This window comes from Callospermophilus lateralis, chromosome 3 (assembly GCF_048772815.1).
Source record: "Callospermophilus lateralis isolate mCalLat2 chromosome 3, mCalLat2.hap1, whole genome shotgun sequence".
Classification (NCBI taxonomy): Eukaryota; Metazoa; Chordata; class Mammalia; order Rodentia; family Sciuridae; genus Callospermophilus; species Callospermophilus lateralis.
Window position 1 is genome coordinate 68835498 of NC_135307.1, and position 25260 is coordinate 68860757.

The 25260-nt window shown below is 38.9% G+C and overlaps 1 protein-coding gene across 1 annotated transcript in view; it reads right to left on the minus strand.

Moving 5' to 3' along the window:
* The window catches only part of Syt16 (synaptotagmin 16), a 106934-nt gene that overhangs the window by 7264 nt on the left and 74410 nt on the right, over positions 1–25260 (minus strand). Inside the window, exons 3-5 of the mRNA XM_076848336.1 lie at positions 22668–22921; positions 16982–17422; positions 13907–14096 (exon numbers count right to left, since the gene is read on the minus strand). Of these exons, the coding sequence (XP_076704451.1) occupies positions 13907–14096; positions 16982–17422; positions 22668–22921 (885 nt within the window). The remainder of the gene's footprint in view (positions 1–13906; positions 14097–16981; positions 17423–22667; positions 22922–25260) is intronic.

Below are 25260 nucleotides of genomic sequence, written 5' to 3' on the forward strand. Positions count from 1 at the left end.
TTCACAACTTTGTTTTACAATAATATCCTCTGATATATCTTCAATGAATTTCTTTCCAGTTTTTAAAAAAAACATGTTATAATACATGTAACACAAAATTACCATCTTCACCATTTTTAAGTATGAAGTAGATTCCTAATGCTGTGCAACCTACCACTATCTACCTCCAGATCTCTTTTCAGCTTGTGAAAACTGAAACTCTACACAAATTAAACACTAAATCTCCATTTCCCTCTCCCTTCAACCTTTGGCAATCACCATTGTTCTGTCTGTCTCTTATTATTTTTACTATTCTAAACATCCTCATATAAGTAGAATTATGCAGTATCTTTTTATGACTTGCTTATTTCACTTAGCATAATGTCCTCAAGGTTGATACATACAATATATCAGAATTTTCCTCCATTTTAAGGCTGAGTAATATTCCATTTTATATATATATATATCTTTTGCTTATCCATTAATCCATCTTTGAACATTGAGGATGCTTCCATGTTTAAATATTGTGAAAAATGTTACTGGGAATGTGATAATAGAATATCTCCTCAAGATCTTGCTTTCAATTCTTTGGGTTACATAGCCACAAAGTAGAATTGTGCAGTCATATAATAATTTTCTTTTCCTTTCTTTGTTTTGAGAAACTGCCATACTGTTTTGCACAGTGCTGCACCATTTTACATTCCTACCTGCAATGCAAAAAGGCTTTAATTTCTCCATATTCCCACTAACCCTTGCTATTTTGTGGGTTTTCTTTTTTAATAGTAGTTACCCTAATGTGTAATGGAAGTTCATTGTATTTTCCTGGTAACTAATGATACCGAGTATCTTTTCATATTCCTGATGGCTATTTTTCTATCTCCTTTGGAGAAATACATATATTTGAGTACTTTACCCATTTTATAAACCAGATTCTTTGGTATTTCATTTTTGAGTTTTAGGAGTTCTCTATATATACTGGATATTAATCCCTTTCCAGATATATATCTTCCATTCTGTGGGTTGCCTAGTTACCCTGTGGTTGTCATTTGATGCAGTTTCCTAACTTTCATATAGTCCAATTTGTCTGTTTGTTTTGTTCTGTTTTTTTTTTTTTCTTGTGCCTTTGGTGTCATGACCAAAGAGTCATTGCCAAATCAAATGACAAGAAGATTTTTCCACATTTCCTCAAAGAATTTTATATTTTAGGTCTTCCACTAAATCATCAATCTTTTTTAAATTGATTCTTGAATATGTTAGGTACAGGGCCAACTTAATTCTTCTGTATGTTGATATCCAGTATCCAGTTTTCCCACTAACTTTTTTTTTAACCATCCTTTCTCATTAAATGGCATTGATATCCACGTCAAAAATCACTTGATCATATATCATAGTCTCTATACCCCGTTAAGTACCTTAAAATTCTCTGATTTCTATCTCCCTTCTCAACCTTTGTGTTCTGTCTGCTAGAATGTTAATTCCACTTTTTCTCCTAATATTGGTCATTTTTACTACAGTGCCTTTTTTTGTTTAATACAACCCATGTAGGTTTACACTTATTTATATGTTTGACAATTTCTGTGTTCATTATTCCTTCTTACATATTATTACTCCCTTCTAATTTCAATTTCTTTCTGCTGAAATACACTATTTACTAATTAACTAGTTCTTTCAGTGGCAGGTGAAAACTTTGGAGAAAATATCTTTATTTTTCTTTCCTCCAGAGAACAAATTACTGAGTGTTTTTATCTCAAGACTTCGCTATTATTGTCCCACTGTCCTCTGGCTTCTGCCAGTACTGTTAGGAGCCCATCCTCTCAATCTGCTTTCGTTCCTCTGTAGGTAACTGTGTTTTCAAAATATCTTTCTTCAGATATAATTCACATACCATGCTAACTGTCTTGTTTTTTTTCCTCCTGCTTTTAAAATTTTTTAACTCTACTATCACTATGAGAATTAAATGAGTTAATGTAGAACAAGAAATATCACATAGGCACTCAATGAGCTAGTGCCACATCTAAATCTTCATATGAACTGACCATAATTCTGAGCACATACAGTGGCTACTACTACCCTATATTTTAAAAGGATTTTAAAGACACTCGTGTGTCCTATATGTGTTCATTTTCACTGAGTCCTTTTTCCCGTTGTACTTCATTGGTAGAATGTGCACTCAGCATTCCACTTGTTCTTCACACTAAACCAAGGCAGCTTGACTTGCTTTTTTTGTTTTTCTTTCCTTTAGTCTCTGCTATTGTGAGTGCCTAACAAGGTTAATATGCTGCTGCTGCTGCTGCTAAGTATTATCATTTGGGTTGTAATTATCACGTGTGGCTAATCATGCACATGCTGAGAAGCTGAGAAACTTCTTGTTTTGAACTGGAGGGGACATCTTAATGATAGTTTTTGACAAGGATCATTATATGTGTACATGTACACATATATACACAATACAGTAGCACAATGTAGAGGGAGACCACACAGATGAAGATGCAGAAAGAGACCCTGCCAACAGAATAGCTAACTTGTTTTTAAACATAGCACGTGGATCCATAACATTCACTTGTTAACCTCATTTCATAGAGGAAGAAATTAAATTCAGAGAGGTTAAATCACATGTAATTGGGTGGTAGGCCTAGGATAACAACAGAATAGAGCTGTTAAGTCATTAATGAATTGCCTTCCCACGAAGTAAAATTTGAAAGACTACCAAATATTTCTATTTCTTGTTGATAACTTTTACAAAGGTGTTTTGCAAATGCACATCCAGAGTTCAGATTTCTACCATATTTCACACATTGCTTTTCCCCCTGGACCATCAGCCATGCACAGACCTGGAAACTTTGCCATCAAAGCCTATACCATTTTAACTGCAAAAATGATAATATTCTGAACACCGACCACAAGCAGTGGATGGGATATTACCTTGAAAATAATTGGAAACATACTTGAAACACTGCTATATGATTTGGGCTAAGAGTACTTCCTTTTGTCATACCACTTAACATATTTTTTATGAATAGGATCCCTGGGCTAGTTTCAATAATTTTCAAGTAGCCTACTTAACTTTCCTAACCCATCTACATGATCAAAAAAAAAAACCCAACACTTTATAACATGGGCATTTTCACCACCAAAAGGTAACAAATGAACATATCTATTTATCTGTACTATATGAGCAGAGAAAAAGGTTGAAGTTGGAAAGAAAAAAATGCTCAGCCTCATGCTTTCTCTGCTTTCTCTGAAGATGATGTGGCTTATGAAGAACACCACAGAGTGTACCCTCAGCTTCAGCTGCTTGTTACCCATCTAGCCAATCCAAGGTAAAGCTAAAATAATAGAATTAAATCTTCAAGTGTCATTTTTAAAAAAGAATATTTAATTTTTACTTGTAGTTGGACACAATACCTTTATTTATTTACTTTTATGTGGTACTGAGGATTGAACCCAGGGCCTTGCACATGCTAGGCAAGTGCCCTACCGTTAAGCCACAACCCCAGCCCTTGAAGTGTCATTTTAATATTAAAAAGAAATGTACTGCCAACCATGGACAGTCTCAGCCCCTATCTATAGCTGAGACTTATTTTTTCTTGTTAGTTTTTTAACCCACTTGAACTGACTTATTCCAGAAAAGATTGGCTTGTTTTCCCCAATGTTTTGTAATTAAAAATTTCAAATATATGGAAATTTTGAAATAATTGAAAAGTGGAGATCTACATACCCACCACCTGAGTATTCAATTGTTTTCTATTGCTCCATTTGCTTTCTCACACAACTGCATCTCTCCATACAGAAATCCATTTTAGCCGTAGCAAGCATTACTATCCACCCATAAACATTTCTGAATGCATTTTGTTAAATAGAATTCAATATTTTGTGGCTCTTTTTTTCCATTTTTTTTTTTTGGTGGGTGCATCGTATTTGTACATAATGATGGGATTTGTTGTTTCATGTTCATACATGCACACAATACAACAATATAATATGACCAATATCATTCCCCAGAACTTTCCCCCTTCCTCCCCTCCTCCCTTTCCTCTACTTCTCTCCCTTTGATTTTCATTAAAAACTCTCCCACAACTTTATTTTCCTCTTTCCTCTCTAGTTTCCACATGAGAGAAAACATATGACCCTTGACCTCCTGGGTTTGGTTTATTTCCCTTAACATAATGGTCTTTAGCTTCATCCATTTTCCTGCAAATGACAAAATTTCATTTTTCATACACACACACACACACATACACACAACATTTTCTTTATCCATTCATCAATTGAGGACACCTAGGCAGGTTCCATAGTTTGGCTATTGTGGGGCTATGAATATGTGTATCAATCTATTGCTATAGTTTGATGACTTTCATTCTTTAGGATAAGTACTGGGGCATGGTATAACTGGGACATCTGGTGGTTCCATTTCTAGTCTTTTGAGGAGTATCCATACCGATTTCCAAAGTGGTTGAACTAACTTATAATACTACCAACAGTGTAAAAGTGTTCCTTTAACTCCATATCCTCTCTAGCATTATGGTTTATGTTCTTAAAGACTGCCACTCTGACTGGAGTGAGATGAAATCTTGGTGTAGTTCTGATTTGCATTTTCCTAATTGCTAAGGATATTGAACTTTTTTTCAGATATTTGTTGGTTATTTTTACTTCTTCATTTGAGAAGTATCAATTTTATTCATTTATTAATTGGTTTATTTAATTTTTTCATATTAAGTATTGAGTTTTTTAAAAAATATATCCTGTATATTCTCTGTTAGAAGAGTAACTAGCAATTTCTTTTCTCCCATTCTCTAGGTTCTCTCTTTACATTCCTAATCATTTCCTTTGCTGTACAGAAGCTTTTTAAATTGATGCTATTCCATTCATTAACATTTGGCATTATTTCTGAGTTTTAGGGGTCTTATTGAGAAAGTTATTGCCTGTTCCTATATGCAGGAGTGTTGACCCTATGTTTTCTTCTAGAAATTGAATAGTTTGGGGCCTAATTTTTAAGTCTGATCCATTTTGAGATGATTTTTGTACAGGGTGAGAAATAAGCGTCTAGTTTTATTTAGTCAAGGATCAGATCACTCCATGTGTGAGTTTTGCCTCTGTGTCTTCTATTCTGTACCACTGGTGCATGTGTTCGTTTTTATGCCAGTACCATATAGTTTTTGTTTCTGTAGCTCTGCAGTATAATTTTCAAGTCAGGTGTAACAATACCATCAGCATTGCTTTTTTGGCTTTTAATACCTTTGGCTATTCTGGGTCTTTTATTCTTCAAACTGAATTTTAGGACTGTTTTTTTTTTTTTTTCTAGTTCTGAGAAGAATGTCATTAGCAGATTGGAATTGCATTGCTTTTGATAGTATGGCCATCCTAACAATATTAATTCTGCCTATCCACAGACGGGTCTTTTCATCTTCTGAGGCCTTCTTCAATTTCCTTCTTTCCGCTTTTATCTCATTGCTAGTTATCATTCTGTTTAGGTTCTCTATGTCCTCTTGGTTCAGCTTTGGCAGATTGTATCTTCCTAGAAATGTATCTATTTCTTCTAGGTTTTCCAATTTCATGGAATATAAATTTTCAAAATAGCCCCTAGTGACCCACTGGATTTCTGTAACCTGTAGTAGTCTCTCCTTTTTCAGCTCTAATTTCATTAATTCGGGTCTTATTGTTTTTTGTTTTTGGTTTGGCTAAAGGTTTATCAGTCTTGTTTAGCTTTTCTAAGAACCAATTCTTTGTTTCATTGATTTTTTTATATTTCTTTCTTTATTTTTAATTCTCAAGTTCATTGATTTCAATTCTGATCTTAATTATTTCCTTCCTTCCACTGGTTTTGGATTCGGGTTGTGCCTTTTCAAGGGCCATCATTAGGTTGTTTACTTGGAATCTTGCTGATTTTCTTATGTAGGCACTCATGCTCTAAACTTTCCTCTATGAAAGCTGTTTCCTCTTATGTCCTTCATAATATAACCTCTTATGTCTCAGAGGTTCTGGTATGCTGTTTCACCATTCTCATTTCAGTCTAAGAATTTTTAAATTTCTCTCTTGATTTCTTCTATCACTCATTCATTATTGAAATGTGTACTGTTCAATTTCCATGTATTTATATAGTTTCTTTAGGGCTTTTTGATGTTAATTTCTAATTTCATTCCATTATGAACAGATAAGATTCAAGGCATTATATCAATTTTTTATATTTTCTAAGAGTTGTTTTGTAGCCTAAAATAGTGAGAAACTGAGAAGAAAGTATGTTTGTTGTTGGAGGAAATATTCTATAGATGTCTGCTAAGTCCATTTGATTTGTATTTTTTATATCTGAAGAGTCTTTTCTGAATTTGTGTCTGGATGACCTATTTATTGGTGAAAAGGTGTTTTAAAAGCATCCAGTATTATTGTACTGTAGTCTATCTGAGGCATCCACATTTGGTACATAAATATTTATAATTGCTCCATATTCTTGACGGATTGTTGCCTTTACCAGGATGAAGTGACTTTCTTTGTCTCTTCTGTTTAATTTTAGTTTGAAGTCTGCTTTGTCAGATATGAGAGTAGCTACTCCTACTTATTTTGGGGCTCCATCTGCATGGTTTTACTTTCTGTCTGTGACACCTGTAAAGTGCATCTCTAGCAAACAACATATAGTTGAGTCTTATTTTTTAAATAAATTCTGCCAGCCTATGTCTTTTAATTGGAGAGTTGAGACCATTTGCATCAGTTTTATTACAGAGGTTTATTAATTCTTGTCATTTTGATTTATTTATAATGTTTAATTTGATCTGTGTCTCATTTGCTTATCTTGTCTTCAAATGATAATTCTTTTGTGAGCTCTGAGGTTTGTTTTTTATTTCTTCTATACGGAATATTTCTTTAAGTAAATTCTATAATGCGAGTTTAATAGTAGTACATTTTTTAGTTTCTGTTGAGCTTGGAAGGATTTTATTTCTTATTCAATTTTGAAGGATATAGCTTTACTGGATATAGCAATCTTGATTGATAGTTATTTTCTTTCAGGATTTGGAACACATCATTACAAACCCTCCTGGTTTTAAAGAGTTTGTGCTGAAAAACTGGAAGTGATTCTGATTGGCTTGACTTGAAATGTGACTTTATGTTTTTCTCTTGAGGCTTTTAAAATTGTATTTTGTTCTGTATGTTAAGTATTTTAATTATAATGTGTTATGAAAAGATCTCTTTTTGATCTTATCTATTTGAGGTTCTGAATTTTTCTGTATCTGTAAGTCTATCTCATTCTCAAGATTTGGAAATTTTTCTGTTATTATTTCCCTGAAGAGATTATCCACTCCATTAGCCTGCATCTCATAATCTTTCTAAATTCCAATGTTCCTTAAGTTTGGGCTCTTAATGTTGTTTCAGATTTTTTGTTTTCTGATCCTGGTTACTATTTTCTTTCCTTTAATGCTATCTGAATGTGTTAGGCTGGCCACATTATCTTCTGGCTCTGAAATTCTATCTTCAGCATAATCTATTCTATTAGAGAGACTTTCAACTGAATATTTTATTTGATTTATTATGTCTTTTATTTCCAAGATTTCTGTTTGGTTCTTTTTCAATATCTCTCTGTATTGAATTTCTCGTTCATATACTGTATTGACTTTCTTAATTCACTCAGTTATTTTTCTGTGTTTTCTTAGAATTCATTGATAACTTTTATAATTATTCTTTTGAATTCTTTGTCTGATATTTCATTCACTTCAATATATTTGGGATAAGTTGCTGGTGAATTATTAAGTTTAGGAGGTATTGTGCTACCTTGCTTTTTCTTATTTCTTATATTTATGTGTTGGGTTTTATGCATATATTTGGAGTTTTTCTCTTAAGTGTGGGCCTTTTTAGGGCACAGTCTTCACTTATCAGAGTGTCTTAGAGTGATCTAGATTGAGATTCCCCTTGTAGGTATGGGATCTACAACCTTTGTGTTCATTATGTTTTTTCTGTGGCAGTGGATATCCAAGAGTGGCATCTGAGGGTCCGCCTCTAGCCATTTCTACTTGAGGTATGGTCATTCATTTGGGTTATTGTCTCTTCTGTTCTTTGTATTAACGTCTAGATGAAAATTGAGAGTCATCAGTTTGTGTGTGAGAAAGGTACACACTGTCTTTTTACTGAGTTTAGTTCAGCAACAGAGGTTCTACCCTGTGAACTTCTAGTGTTCATATAGGTTCCCAGCATCTCACAAAATAGGCAAAACAACTTATGCAGACAATATATAGCATTAAAATAAAAATAACGGTTCCTACTATGCCATCTATAATGTTAATGATCACACAAAAAAAAAGTACAGAAAAGGTGGGGTAAGCAATTATCAACACCAAAACCAATAAGTAATCATAAACTACATCTGGCATCAAATCAAGCAGGTGTCAACTATGTCATCCACATAATTGCAATATTACAATTATTAATCCAGTAATAATTGCAACAGCTTTAATTGTGGGGTCAGGAATTATATAATCCTATTATTTCTAAAAGATTGTAAAAATACAGTTAAAAGAAAATGTGATAGAGAGGTAGAAAAGAGTTTATAACTTCACAAAAAGTAAACACAAAGAATTCAAAAGAGATGTAGCAATTGATGGTTATAAGGGAGAAGGAGAAAAATAGAATAAACAAAGTAAAGGGAGTGAGAAAGAGAGAACAGGAGAATTTGGCTATTAGCCAAAGGAGAAGAAAAGAGAAAGAAACAAGAGAAACATACAAACCAAAACCCCTAACCCTCAAAAGGCAAGGCAAGGAAAAACAACTACATTTAAAAAATGCTAAAATGAGGGGCTGGGTTGTGGCTCAGTAGAAGAGTGCTCGCCTAGCACATGTGAGGCATAGGTTTGATTCTCAGCACCACATAAATAAATAAATAAATAAAATAATAGCAGATGGGGTAAAAAATTAAAAACAAAAAATATATAAGTACATATGTCCATGAACCAAGCACCACAACAAGAACACAGAAATTAAAAAACAATGCTTAATGAAAAATGAGGGAATCATCTCCATGGAGGTGGTCAAATAGTTGAAAAGAATGGATGGTCATTCTATGCCCAACTGTTATTCTTTCCATTTCTTCTGAGAAAGCAAGGGCTAGGGATTGTAAACCCTTGCCTCTTTTTGTGTTGCTCACTGAGCTGCCAGTTGGAGTGGCTCAAGACTGAAGCTGGCTGAAAGAGTTCTCGGCTTCCTTCTCACCAGTGTGAGGTATGAAGGAATGGGAAGCATTGTCAATCCAAGTATTGTCTTCACAGACCAGATCAACGCAACTCTCAGGTTGGGGCTGCTGCAGAGTTCTATAGGAAGAGCTCTGTTGGCTGGGGCTTTGGTCTAATCAGGCCTCAGAGGCTTTGTTGGGTGTTATCTACTCTGGTAAGACTGGATAAACACACCCCTCGGGCCTGACATTTGCCAATCTATTAGGGGGTGGTTCTAGATATCAGGAGCCTCCTAAGACTTCTACTTATGGGGTAGGGGACTCCATTCTCCACACACTCTGCTGCCCCAAAACACAGCCTTCCCAGACTGTGTCCCTGAGTGTATTCACACCCTCCTATCCAGATTCCTGACCCACTTCAGCTCATCACATGAATTGCCAGATTCAAAGGAAAAGTAGTTGAGTTCCCCTTCACTTTTCTGACTTGACTCATTCTGGGTACAATTCCTGTGCCTCTTTCACTTTCACTCACGTTCTGCTGGCCACATCCTAGACTGTTCAATAGGTGGCCTGCCTGGAGAGTATGGCAATTGCTATGATCTCCCAGCTCTGCAGCAGCGGCATAGGTGCCTCAAGATAGCTCCCCCTTAAGGTCTCTGCAGCCAGTTGAGAAACAGCACTTTTCAAGCACCCACTTCATAGTTCAGGCTCTGGATCAGCTGAGTTTAGATTGTTTTTCCGATTTCAGGTTTTTCCACATGACATTCATCCACTGTGTTTCTCTCTCCGTTATCCCTCCCTCTCTGAAAAACTAGTATTGCTACCACTACCACAACTGGCTTGGCTTCCAGTGTTCTCTTTCTTCTCTGTATACTGTGCCCAAATTTCTGGGTCTCTAAGATATTCTGATTGTCCAATACTGAATTTTAGTCAATCACTCTTTCACCCACCTTGTTGAGAAGCAGTACTCCTGTTGTTTGAATCCCAAGCCAGAGAGCAACTATGAATGTACCCTTCCTCTCACTGGCCATCTAGAATCTCTTTATGGTTCTTTTTAAAGGTGAATTTTAGAAACAGTAAAATTGACAAAGCTGAGTACCATTCAGTGAGTAGTGATAGATACATGCCTCTATTCAGACCCCTTGCCAAACTATGCAACGTTCCTTTCACCCCAGAACATTCCTCTGTTTTTCTTCCTACTCTAGGTTAGTTCTGCCTGTTATAGAACTTCATACCAAATGATTCATGCATTAGGTATTCAGTAAGTTTTTGTGATTTTTTCCATGTTGCTTTAATTTTCTTTCTTTGTATTGCTAATTAGTATTCCATCACACAAATATATTTTAATTTGTTTCCTCAGTCAATCTCCTATGGATGGACATGAGGACTCTCTTTCACTTTTGCCATCATGAATAAAGCTGCTATGAACATTCTTGTGTGTTTTTTTTGTTGTTGTTGTTTGTTTGTTTGTTGACTTATGGGTTAATGCCTAAGAGTGGAACTTCTGGTATAAGAAATTTTCAGGTCTTTCCCCAGAGTGGTTGTTCTATTTTTCACTTCCACCACCAACGCATTCTCCACATCCTCATCAGCCTTTTTAGTTTCAGCCATTCATTGAGGGTAGTAGAGATTCTGATTGGTCTGACTGGTGCTGGTGGGAACTCACATCCCTTTCATTGCTCCCACAATCTCCTACTATCAGTGTGAAGCCAACCTCACTGGGTCTCACCTTCCACAAGGTTCTCACCTCAGAAGTTGGCAGAGGATATAGTACTATTTCCACAGCTTATTTGTGCCAAGACCCTAATCCAGTAAAAGAATTTCATCTATTATTTGTCTGACTCCTCTATCTTGCTTAGGAAGAAAAGTTTAAAATATCAAAACAATCATCTGACTGGGTCCAGTTGGCAAGTTCAAAGCTATCTTTTGTTTAATGATATATTCAGAGGCAAAAGATTCTCACTTTTAATTATGAGCCTTTGTCTCTGTTTCCAGCAAGATGTAAAACATTAACAATATTCTAGAGTCGAGTTCCACCTATTTTCCCTCCCATTCACCCAAGCACCATTCTTTCCATGACCATAATCACTCTGGGAAGTGGGACTGATGTCCTGTTTTATGGGGGAAGTAACACCACCTGAGCTGACAGCCACAAACACAGTATTTGTGCCTCCTGCTCACGTTAATTTCCTGGGCATGCCTCTGCCCTCATAGGCAGCCCCTGGGGACTCAGGCAGGGCTGCCTGCCCTGCCCCCACATGGGGACCAGGGCGCTTGGCATGCTTCCTCCCCTAGGCCCGACTCAGTGCCATTCATCTCCTGGCTCTCCTCACTTTCCTTCTCCCCCTCTTTTTCCCAACTCTGCTCAGTTACCTCATAAAACTCGTGTTCTCTTCCATATGGGAACTAAAAATGTATCCTAAACTTGTCTGATAACTGTCACAGTAGTGCTAGCACCATAATGAAGGAGACATAATGAAGAACCGAAGCTGTCAACATCTAAAGCTCTTGAGAGTACCAAGAGGTCCCTTTCAGAAGCTCCACAAAGGAACTTTCTACTTTCTCATCCCCTCCTAATTAAACTGGCTTTTCCTCAAGTACCAGCATTTTACACAGACAAAAAACCTTTTGTTTTCACTACTGGGTTTCTGTTTTAATTAATAACCTCACAACAGCATTGTTTTCTAATACTTTTGTTGCAAAGATAGAGTATGTCAATTATATTTTAGGATAAATTGCAACACTATGTCTATGACAAATCGTGTACTAAATGCCACACTGACTTAAACTTCTGTAATTAAACCAATTTCTAAATTAGGACTGATCTTTTTTTTTTTTTCTATGCGGTTTTAAATGTTTGTTACAAGAATTTCCTCTTTGGTATGTTTCTTTTATATAAAAATTTAGAAGTGCACAATAGTACCACCCTTAATACCACAACTTCATGTGTATTATTCCACCTATAAAGCAGACATTATTATGACACCCCCATTTCCCATTTTGAATTTAAGATTCAGAAGAGTTCAGTAAATCACAGCTAGTAAGGAGGAGAGCCTGAATTCACGTCTTGGTTTGGCAGCCTCTGACTGATTTCTTTTCCTCTATATTGGCTACTACCACCAAGCACATAAAACAAAGCTTCCCAGCATGGACCTGAATAGGTCATGTCTGTGTGATCTACATCTCCATCATTCCCTGCATCTCCATCACCTTCCTAAAAAAAAAAAAAAAAAAAAAAAAAATTGTTTATACCTTACCAGAGCTCAGGAGAACAAGAAAAGAGATTGGCGAAATCTCTGAAGGAGAAGTAGTATATTCAGATCATTTAGTAAATTCAGAGCTGTATTGGAAAACAAAACTGTATCTAGCAGAGACTCTAGCTGTGCAATTAATAATCAGCATCTATTATGCATTCTAAATAGGTCTCACCTGGCTCTGAGCATCAGCACAGAATATGGGTTATGCATCTGGGCTTTTCTGTTACCCAGAATGCTAGGGCTTTCCTTACTAACTTGCTCCAATGGCTTTAATACAGCTTGCCTAACAAAGATACCCACATACAACAAATGTCTTGGGGTCTGCAACACAGTGAAGGGCAAAAGGAGAAAGAGCCCAGATTCAGTTATAGGAAATGACCCTTTTCTATGCACGCACCTTGCTGCTGCACATGAGGCCAGAGCCTACTGACTCTTTCCGCATACCGCATTTCTATTGATCTCATTCTTCTTTCAATAAGACTTTGGTGCCTGGGGTCAGCAGGCCTTTTGCCCTCAGCTCTACCCTCTACTAGCTTAACTTCCTACGAGTGAAATGCTAGATTTCAACATTATCAGACTCTCTTGCAGCTAGCATCCTAGATAAAAATTAGGATCCTCTGATGAGATGTTTTTGCATGAGGTTTAGAAGGCAAAAGTGAGACAGAAACCAACTGTCTACGCTGTTTTTCGTTTTTCTTTTCTAACAAGCTAGATCATAAAATGGTGAGCTAATTTTTTTTTTAAACAGCCTTATTTCTATGTTCAGTCTACAACTTCCCAGGTTGAGAGGCTGTTGAGACAGCAGCAGTGGGTATTTGATGTGGCTTCCTGAACCCTGGACTACAGTCATAGAGTATGTCTTACATCCTTATTCCTAAATGACCTCAGAAATGGTCATTTTCCCTAGTAAATAGTCTTGCATTTCCCCAGATCTGCCTCCTCCACATCTTTTTCCATTAACATTCCTTATGTGCTCACTAAATATTAGGCACTGTGCTAAACCCTAACATTACAGAAGTTAATTTAAACCGAAAAATAACCCTGTGAGGAAGGGATTATTAGCCTTTTTTCCCAGATATATTAACTGGGGTTCAGAAAAGAGATAAATCATACAAGATCAGAACAAAGCTAGTGGGTAAGTAGTGGAGCCGGAATTCGATCCCAGATTTGCTTCCCTTCAAAATCAGAGCTCTGCCACTTTAAAGTTGAGGGCCTGTGACATGTGGGCGGATTTGAATTGCTCATACCTATGATGTTGCTGAAAAGACATCATATCATTCCTTCTCCTTCAACAATATAAACACGCAGGCCAGTCTATTTCGTGTCAAGTTGCATCGAGATATGGTAGAAGCCTTCAGTCTAATTAAATAGAAAGCCATTCAGAAATCCAGAGGTATTGCTTTGTGAGGCCCTACCAAGATCATTTTTACTGCCAAAATTAAAGAATGGAGATGAAAGCAGATGCAGCCTTCCACTTGCTTCCGTGAGGACCAGAGCTGGAGGGATCAGACACACGACTTACCAGGTGCTCGGTTAACAGCGAGGTTTCGGAAATGGCTGCCTTTGATCATTTCCACAGATAATCGCCCCGTTGTGGCATTGTAGGACAGCCCCACCAACAGCTCTGGCGCCCCTCCATGAGACAGCGACTGCGTGGATGAAGCACTATCACTGTGAGAAACTGCAGATGGGCTGAGCGGCGACTCTCCACTCTGGAGGGGAAGAACAACAAAGAATCCATTGGCCCACACTGCACTACTCTCTTTTAGAGAAAGCCGATATTATGTTTGGTGAAATTGTGACCCGATCTCAATGACTGCCAAAGATTACTAACGGCGCACTCAGTGTGAATTACAATGTGCCCGGGGAGTGCAGCCACGGATGAGATCCCCTTCATTACTAGCTGACATATTTGTTCCAAGAGCTGTCTCCATTCAATATTTCCTCTCTAAAGACAAAACGGACAAAGATGTTATTACTAGTGTAAATCAAACCTTCTAAGATACATGGAGAGCTAATAATACATTTAATATAGACCAAAATTCCCTCCTGTGTAATTTGCGCCTGAATGTTTCCGTGGAACCCATCCACTCCAGGCCTGGGATTTGCTTCTGTTCTCTGCACCCTGATGAATGTAGCAATACAAGAGGCATTTTTGTCTCTCAACTATTCAAGAATTGACCACTGGACATTGACCACGACATAGGATATTTGGCCCCTAGTCCTACTTTCAAGGTTGTTAGGTATATACCGAATGCTCAATTTTACCTCCTAAGGAAATCAATTACATAGAAAATGAGCACTTTCACAATTGTTTGATAAAGAAGCCAACACTTGAACTATGCATCTCAGTGACCTCACAGGCATAGGTAAGCCCAGAAGAGAGCCCAAGCTTCCTGGTGCATTTATTCACATGCGGGCTTCTTATGATCATTGGATTTATACACCAGGGGCATCAGGAGAAGGGCAATAAAGTAGATGAGAATGCTGATTCTCACTGAGGGGCAGGAGTAGGCACCAGCCCAGCTACAGCAGGCTGGCCAGCACCTCTAATACATTTCCTCCCCGGAAATAAGCATGTTGGACTTCACTTCAAACTCTCTTCTGTCTGAAATCATTTCCTAAAACTTCTTATCAGGAACCCAATAAGCAAAACTAACAAAAGGAATAAAATATTCTGCATATCAGTAGGGAAATATCCTTTTTACCCAAACATGGGCACTTCTAAGAGCCCCAAGCTTTCATGGAATACCAATTGTAAATTATAGGACCAGGTGGTTTTGACAGGTGCCTCACAGGCTCTGCTGTCTAGAAGATAAAAATCCAGCAACAAAAATATATGCTTTGTTTGGGGGAGGGCCACCCCCACCCCTGTGCTTCTACAGAAGCTCCTACTGTGACACCTGTCACTGCACAGCTTGCCTTGCCCATCAAGTTCCAAAATCTGTATCCCTTTCTCGGTTCCTAGTGCATAAACCATGGCTTCTAAATCTCTTAGTCCACAATGCATAGCCTAATATATGGCACATAATCATGCCCCATAAATGGCTGAAAAAGGAAAGAATTTTCACCTTCAGAGATCTTTCACATTGGCTCCTTTCCCCCATGCAATCTGTGCCTCTAGCACAGAGCCCAGGACCTGGTACAGAGAACCATGGCTGTGAACATACATATACCCGTTTTATAGTCCAGAGTCCTTTCTGACCTGAGGATTCTGATTTCCATGGTTTCAGATATATGTTACCAAAGCTCAAACAAAAGAGGGATTTGAGTAGAAGCGACATATGATCTGGGTTTTGTTTTAACAGAATCATTCTGGCCTCCATGACAGGAATAGTCTATAGGGGGCAAAAGCAGTATCAGAAGAGCATCAGCCAGAGGCTATTTCAGTAATCCAGCAGAGGAGCAGGGTCCAGCAGAGGAACAGCATCTGGTTGCATTTGAAAATTCAGCTCATAGGATTTCAAGTGGAAAAGATTTTAGCCCTAGCAACTGGAAGGATTCTATTGCTTCTAATTGAGATGTGGAAGATGGCAGGTGGTATAGATTTAGGGAGGCAAAAATCAGGATTTCAAGTTTGACATTGTGGAGACACCATGTGAAATTCCAATGGACAGATCTCTTCTCACTGTGGTCAAAGAGCCTTTTTGGTTCCTTTGTTCTTCCTCCAACAAAGCAAGCTTCTCTCCACCTCCCCAAGACTACATATGCCTGAAACCCTCCACCTCTGCATGCCACCAGCCTTTTTCCCTCAATCACTGGAGCTTTGCTTTATCACCACCTCAAAGAAACCTCCCCTGACCCTTCTAAACAAACAGCAGCCTCTGTCACTCTCTCCTGCCAACCTGGGTCTGCCTATAAACACTCTCCGCACTGGACCCTGGAGCACTAGCTGCTCAGTTTGTGTGTGCATGTGCCTTGCTTTGTCTCTACGGTACTTGGCAGGAAACGTCTTTGAATGAGTGGCTGACTGGCCCAACAGCCCATAGCTACCCGATATTGTTACATGATTTTGTAAAAGGTGATCTTCATACTAGATGATATACAACCCAGGGCAAAAACAGGCTGCCCATCATGTAGACACACAAGCTACATTGTCTTCCCTTAAAACCCTGGGGCAGAAAGCAGAATGAGGTATGTGGGAGGAGGCCAGTCCGATAAATGGAAGGTCTCAGAAGTAGCTAGGGTTCAGGGCTGGTATTCTACAATGCTCCCACATCCTTGTTTAGGACCTTGCCTTGAAAGTCCCATCTCTTAGATTCACTGTAATACATACTGGGGGCTGGAGGGCTAGGACCACTTATCCACTAACCAGAAAGCCAGTCACCTCTCCAGGTTTTTCCATGCCCTTTACCACACTGCTGCTGTCATTTCCATAAATGAACGGAGAATACATCCATCAGGTTATCAGGAAGACAGGCATGAAAGACCCATAATACCATGAAGTGCAAATCATGGCTTATAAAGATGAAAAGAGCCAAATGGAAAATTAAATTAAGGTCTCTGCATTCACAAGCTGAATATACTAAATCAAGGGCTGACAATCCCAGGTCTTCGAACACACCGCATCATTAGCAGCACCATTTAACATACTCACGCTTATATTGCTTCTTGGCTCTAGAACCAGAGTCACTTTCATTTCCCCTTCTGGCTGTAGGTGGCTAAGATAGAAGAGCTTCTCCCCCATCATTCTCTCTCGGGTCATCTTACGGGCAGCGTACAGTCGGAAGCGGACAGCACAGGAAGCCACATCTCTGGATTCCAGCTTGGCAAAGGTGACCTTCTCCTTGAAGACAGGGTGGGGCCCCCTCTGTATGCTCGTCCTGCCCCTCTGTTTCTTACTGGGGAGCAGCACTACATGAACTTGCCAGGTGTTGACGCCACTTCTGTCCTTATCTGGGAGGCCCTGTGCTCTCACAATGGTCACTGTGAGCTTCTGGGTCGCAGCTCGATATTCAAAGATGACATCTAGGTCACCACACTTGGAGATGGGATCCAAGACCCCAGATGGCACCTGCAAGCTGGTCCTGTCCTGTTCCTGTTGGGGATGGAACAAAAGATCAGGAATGAAAATGATGATGTGCCTAATTGCATTTGGACAGGTTCATGCCCTGGGTGCTCCTTCAGAATCCCAAGCTTTTTGACTGTCAGTGCATGACCTTCTGTGTTAAAAAGGTCTGTTTTCTGATCTCTCTCCCTTAGACTGTGAATTCTTGGAGGGCATGCTGCCTGACATATGGTGAGCCTTTATGAATGTTTTTGGAATTAATAAATAAAGCTTTTATATTTTGCAAAGTGTTTTCTGATATGCTGACTCTCAGAAAGCACAACTGTCCACTGTTGTTGAAAATTAAGTCAACCATGCAATTGCCAACAGGCAACTTTTTCTTGAGTTCTCAGGAGAACTGGTTGGGCTTGGGCCTATCCTCTGCAGCCCAGAACCTGCTATAGACATAAAATCTAATGTGATTCCTGGTAGGGTGATCCTTCAGTATATCTTTAATCTATACAGGAGAAAAGGTTTAGGGCTCATTTTCTTAAGAGTTTAATGTAGACCTGAATAATCCAAGGATTCTGATTTTGTAGGTCTGGGGTGAAGCCTGAGATTCTACACTTCAAAGACATTTACAAGGGATGCTGGCCTCAGACCACAACTGGAATAGCAAAGGTTAGGAATAGTAGCCTCCTAGCAAAAAGCAACACTGGACCTGAAGCCAGAACACTTGAACTGAAAAAATGACTCCATCACTGATGAGCTTTTTTGACCCTGGCCAAATAGCCCAGCTTCTGCGTATTGTAACCAAAACCACACATTAATATGCCTACTTGATAGAGTGTGGTTATGAGGTTTTAATACATATGAAAATAGCTGCTTCAAACAGACACCATACTATGTATCCCCACCAATGGACTCGTGCTATTTCTAAACAAGCCCCTCTCTTTATGGAACACACCCTTGGATAGCAATTTTCTGTAGTCACATGGGTTTGAGCTCACCCAGGAGAAACTGAGCTGAATGTCATTTACTATAATGAATCACCCCACCAACAAATTATAAGGAATATCAATATAATTTTAATTTTTCTTTGAAGGTCTAGCTTTTATCTGGAACTAAACTTTGAACTGCTTCTTATCATAAGTTAGTTCTTATTTATACTGGACACCAGACTTCACTAATTGAGAGCGCTCTTCATTTCAGACATTATAATAAAACACCTCAAAATGTACATTCAGCAGTGAAACTTGCCCAAGGAGTCCAAGGGAAAGTACATGGTTCTCTGGAATCTAACATCCCTAGGAATCCCAGTGCTACCACTTACCAGCTCTATGACATTGAGCAAATTATTTCATCCTTTCCACACTGCACGTTCCTCAATAGTAAAATGGGGATAACACCCACTGTAGAGGAATGTTGTAAAAAAGAGAGGACTTGACAAATTGTAGACATGTCACAAGTGCCTTTCTCTTTTAAGATTAAAATTAGGCTGCCAAGAAAATTCAGATGTCTTGTAAAATAAGGGAAGCTTCTTATATCTTTTCCTTTGAGCATGCGATCATGTATGAACGTTTCTATTCAGAGGTACTTAGTTTCAAGTGATGAAAATGGTTGCTATAGAGACCTCTGAATACAACTGACTAGTGTATATATAATATTAGAAGCAAGTCTCCAAGGAGTTAGGCCAACTCAAAAATCAAATTGCTATCTTTTCTCAAATTCCCTTGTCTCTTCTTAAAATTCCCACCTATTTTAGCCTACTCTCAATCATCCCTCTATTGCTTGTATAGACATAAGTAATAATGGCTAATATCTACTAAGCCATTCCTTATGCTGGGTACCATATCCAATCCTTTAGAGACCATAAAAAGCCAGCACTTAAACCCTTCAAATCTTCTTGGCCTCTCCTCTGATTCCATCTTTCCTGCAGGCACAGTGTCTCTGGACTCTAAGTGGCTTCAGCCTGGCACAACCCCTGAAGTTCTTATCTCCTGCTCATAAAACATAGTTCTCAGATTTCATTATTGACCTGCTGATTCCAAGGCTTATAAAGCTGCATAACCCTGCTTCACACCACACATGGAAAGTCCAAAAGTATGCTGGGGTTAATGTCCCATGCAACAAAGTTTCCCCCTGGGTCAGACATCCTCAGTTCAGCTAATATAGCTTCCGAGAGTGCAGTCCCAACAAGATAAAGCAATTAATTACTGTGAGCAGCAGCTAACTCAGGGGAAGATGTCATACTGAATCTTCCCTGCCTTACCCCGTCATCCTTCAGTCTGGTTCCTTGGGAGTGCAGGCCCTACCAAAGTCTTTGTCCTAAGCTCTGCTTTATTGCAGAACCTAAGAAACTTTATCTTTTTAAACATTCACATCAACTTAATGAAGTAGGTATCTAAATAGCTTCATGTCATGGAGAAATAAATCATAGTTAAGAAAGGTTAATAACTAACACCTCCCACCCCCATGCCAAAGTCTAGTGCCCAGCCAGAATCACCCAGGGCTCATCCTCTGCCAGTCTGAGCCTACGGCCTGCCTTAACCAGTATGCAATACTCAAAATCTTAAACCTTCTGCTAAACCATGTGGCCTTCCTTTAGCTTCCCAAAACCTTTTGCCATAATTATCTGTATGTACAGTGGATGTGCGAGATGAAGAGGGAAGAAGGTGGGAGCTGGAAAATATCACTGTCAGTTTCACACCCTTTAGGCCTGTTCTTAATATTAGTTAACATGTTGTTCCTAGATTTATCATCAACTTGAATGCTAAGGTAAAAAAAAAATCCTAGTTAATGAAGATCTTTCCATTTCTCTTTCAGGCTATCTCTTCGGGTAAATGCTCACTCCACCTTTATGTTCCACAGGTATCCTGGGTAAAGCTCTTCCATAACCATCCTAAGAAGTCTGCGTGAAGCAAAATGGCCAGATTCTGCGTGGGCCTGTTGAGGCTGTGGCCCATGAAAACTGGGCTTCGTGGCCCCTTCCTGGGTTGATGTGAGATGGAGATTTGCAAAGGTTGGTATTTTCAAAGCAATTAATTATTTCAACACACACTGCCTATCACCAGGCAACTGAAGGAGCTCCTCCTGTGGGTACTGTTAATTCCACTAATCCATTTGACCTTCCTGCAAGGTAAAATCTCTTCATTCTTATCCCCATTTGGCAGATTTTAATTAACTTCTCAAGGCCAACCAATTAATCAGTGGAAAGCAGAGATGAAAAGTGGGACACCTGCCTCCCTGTGTGCTGGAAATCGCCAACCACCTCTCATTGTCTTCCCTGCCAAGTCCTCAGTCTGCAGAAAAAAGTCAATGGCCTTTGCCAACAGAGAAGAGCAGCGCTTGAAAATCCATCAGCCTGGCAGGTATCACACGGCAGGACCGGTTTCCTTCAGAGACAAAATACATGATTCCTTGAGATCTAATATCCTGGGTTTTTTCTTTAAGATGGGAATACTTGCGTCAACCTGTCAAAACCCAGGTAGGTTTAAAGATTTTCTGTCAAACTGAAAAGGCTTTCTGTTTTAGTAAGATAGTGTTGATGTCATCTGTGTGGCCAAAGTAAACAGACCCACAACACGTTCCCGATGCCAGATACATGGGGAAAAGATGGGGTTCTTAACGCAGCTAAGAGGCAAATAAATCAATTCTTAAGAGGCAAGCTAAGCCTGCAGAGCAGGCAAGTTACAGGAACTGCCTCTGAGCTGGATTTGAAGTTCTACTGTAGGAGCACCAAATTACAGCTTCGGTCTTGAAATAGATAGGAGGTTGAATGGAGCACACAGAGATGTCTGTGTATTTGGGGAGTCTGAGAACATTTAGTACCCTCAACACATCTTCTCTTCAGGCTCCACAGGGCAGGCCAGCGGGAGGTTCCATGGAGAAGCGATTACCAGCCTGATGGCACAGTTACCAAGCAGAGTACAAACAGGCAGGTGAAGAGCTCTGTTTTGTTTTTGTGGTGAGGGAGCCAAAATGAATATCTTTAAATGTTACTGTGTGAAATTTGATCTGACTCTTTCTTTCTTCTTTTTAACAAAGCTGATGAGGTCAATGCTTTGGGTACCTCTATAGCAAGCTTTTAATAAGCTGTACAAACCATACATCTGAGATACCACTCCTGGTCCTTGGCAGAAACGCCAACACAGAGGTACAGAGGCATGTGCACACACACCCTCGCACACCCCTCCTTATGTGCTCCCTACACTCCCCAGCATATCTGCAGTACGATTTTGGAACATGATTTTCTTTTGTGTTTCCTTGAGCATTCAGAGTGAGTGTGTGTGTGTGTGTGTGTGTGTGTGTGTGTGTGTTTCTGTACTAATAAGAGATTCATCCTGTTTATTTTCTCAGATTGAGACTAATAAAATCCATTCACCCTTCTCTTCCTCTATCTTCACAGCTTCATGTTTTGTATACTTATATGACCTATTTCATCAAAATCAATTTCATATTAGGTACTAAAAACTACTATTTAATACCTTCCAGTGTCATGGAATTAGGACTGGAGGGGATCTAGCTCATGAAGAATGACTGGTAATTTATGAAAGATAAAAAAATGTTTGTAAAATTCTTCTTACTAGGGTGTAGTAACTAGCATTTCAATAAATGGCAGCTATTCCCATCATCCCCTCTGGTCATATCTCTAGATGGTTAGGCATATTAGGGACCAGATTTAATTGAAAAAGAAATTCAGAAGAAGCATCTTTCATCATAGATTTATTCAAAGGCTAGAGGGTCATTATAGACGACTGTCATCTCCTAGACCTCCAATTCAATTAAAAGCTAACGAATATACTAACACATGCAGCAAGACCCTCATCGTAATATCATGCATAATTTTATTTGGAGGCCTACTTCATTTTAGTGAAATTCTCAATTTCCATTTCAAATGATCACAACTAAAGATTTTGGGTATGCAACCAGGAAGAAAATAAACCAACCTCTCCAAAGAACTAAAAGTTTTCTTTGTATAAAAATAAGTCCTGTAAGGGGTCATTTTATCACTATTCTTCTTCCTTTTTTATCTAGCATTCTTTTCTTTGCATTTGAAACAAATTTACTTGTGATTCTTTTATTCGTGTGCTCAGGGATTTTGGTTATCTAAAGAAAAAATTATTTTTTAAAAAAAGGGTATTTTAGGTCTTTGTTTTTTAAGGCAATGCTTTCTTTCTGGAAAAAACTTGGTGGAGGGAGGGTAAGGAGAAGAAAATGGAGGAAGAAAGAGATGGGGAGAGGAACCCAAAGAACATAGACTGATAAAGCAAAGAATGGAAAACAAATAACTCACCTCTGGACTCCATACTGAGGAGCTGTCAGTAGCATAGGAATCTTCAAATCCCCGGTTATTAAAATCTGTTTCCATCTCCAAGCTACCCTCTGTGGACTGACGACTGAGGCTTCGAATCCCACTGGTCTCTTGGTGAGAAGTGCCATGATGTCTGTTGTCTCCTCGCTCACTTGGGGACCGTGAAGTAGCCGAGATGGCATGATCTTTGTAAGACAGAATCTCAGAATAACTCAGTTGGCTGGTTCTATCCAAATCTAAATTGGCAGAGAGAAAAGTATTTCAAAATGCATTGTTTTTCATACCTAGAGAAATTAAGCCATTGCAACCACAATAATCAAGACCACAAAAACAATATGCACACCAGTAACATCTGCAGAAAAAATTCTACCCATGCAGTGAATAAATTTGATCCATATAATAAAAAAGACCATTAGATCTTTCCATGAGGTTCAAGTAGGTTTGATACTTCCCAATAATATGAGTATCAAGAATGGGTATTTAGCCAGTTGCAAGGGGTACCCACGTGTAATCCCAGCTACTACAGGGGCTGAGCAGAAAGATCACATTCAAGGCCAGTCTAGGCAACTTAATGAGGTCCTGTCTCATAATAAAAATAAAAATGGCTGGGGGTATAGCTCAGTGGTAAAGTGTCCCTGTGTTCAATCCTTAGTAACACTCACATACACACACACACACACACACACACACTCTCTCTCTCTCTCTCTCTCTCTCTCTCTCTCTCTCTCACACACACACACACACACACACACAATGATATTTATATTAAAAGGATAAATTTGACACAAGCATTTTGTTGGGACTAAAAAACACAGAACTTCAAGAATGGCTCTAGAAAGCAAAAATAGTGATTAATGTGGAGATCATGTTAGATCATGGGGTCAAGGTCACGGAGATCATGACTCTCCCATTGTTCTTTCTCTCTCCCACATTCACTAGAGGTTTCTGTAGTTTTCTCAGGTGAAAGTTCTCTGTATGACCCGTAGAAAGAACACTGGCCTTGGATTCTGACAATCTGGATCTAAGTTCTGTCTCTGCCTTAAGAACTTGAACAACATTCAAACTCTCGGAACCCTTATTTCCTTATGTTAAAAAAAAAAAAAGATAAAACCCATCAGACGGTCACTGTAGACACATGAAACTATCTGTCTGACAGCCAACAGGCCCTTTCTTATCTGACTGTCCCCAGTTGGCTTCGTCTGACTCAGTTTCAACTGGGATCCTCAAATCCTCCTTCCTGTCCTTTCCTGCTTGACCATCCAAGGCCCCAACCAACTCCTGAACTATCCTGACTGCGTCAGACTCAGTGCTTTGTTCTGACCTTAGTGTTTCACTTTCCCTCCCCCCTTTCTCCTTCTCTCCTACACTTTCCCTGCACCTTCTCCAAGCCCTATTCATCTCATTCCTCACCCTCAACATCTAAGATGCCCTCAGATGGTAAAGAAAAACTGACAGTCTGCCTAAGTGACAGATTTTACCCTGGTTTACACACATGCACACACAAGTAGCTAAGATGTCTTATCTGTTTGGTCTCTAGTCCCATCCAATAGTCCTGTTCCCAGGATGAGAACATATTAGAGATAGACAGGACAGTGAGTGGGATGTCAGAGTAGACTCACAGACTCAAATCTTACACCCACACTGCATAACAGCACTTGTTTCCCATGTTAGCCTTACAACCTCAGCTGGAATAGAAGCTCCTTAAAGGTACAAAGCCATACACTTTACTGCATGGTCCTTATTAGGTTCTCATTAAGCCTTTGAATAACTCTGAAGTCTAGGCAGGTAACAAATATTTGAAGCAGCCAGGTGTGTAGCAACATGGAGAGTCAGTGACAGGAAGGTATATGACTCATATATACTAAGAAACCAAACTTACAGGATATAATGTTGCCCTATGCAGACCACATAAAATTATCCTCAGACAGTGGTGGGCCTGAGGGTACAACCTCAGACTACTGATTTGGGGTTTTGCAAAACCATAGCAGGCCATTGAGAATTTTTCTTATCTGCCTAGTTATTCTTAATTGTTCAGTTCAGGCCCTTGGAAACATTTCCATAGGGCACTGCAAAAATGCTACATTCACACTTTCAGCTATTTGGCAAACACACTTTTAAAAGGTCACAAAAAAATGACATAGCAAGGGAAATTCCACATGCAAAAAAAAAAAAAAAAAAAACTACAACATGAAGCAGAATTTTCTTCTAAGTCTCTAATTAGCACACCCATTCCTCACATACATGAACATAAAATGTCATATTAAACAGTGGGTCATCTATCAATATGTGTAGCGCCCAGTAGGATATCAGCACAAAATCTAACTTTGCCAAGAAATTACTGCCATAAAATTGTCTCATGACTCTAACTCCTATAGTGATAATACCTAGATCGCTAATGAGAGAATTTTCAGCAGCTACATTAAAGCCTTGAAACATTATTCATAATTGAAAAAAAAACACAGGAGAATTATATTAATGTCACAAACCATTTTCTATGGCAGACAAGCAAGAAATGAATTAGAAAACCAAATCTGGGCTCATGTCAAGTTGCAAGGAGGTGGAAGGGGAAAGGTGA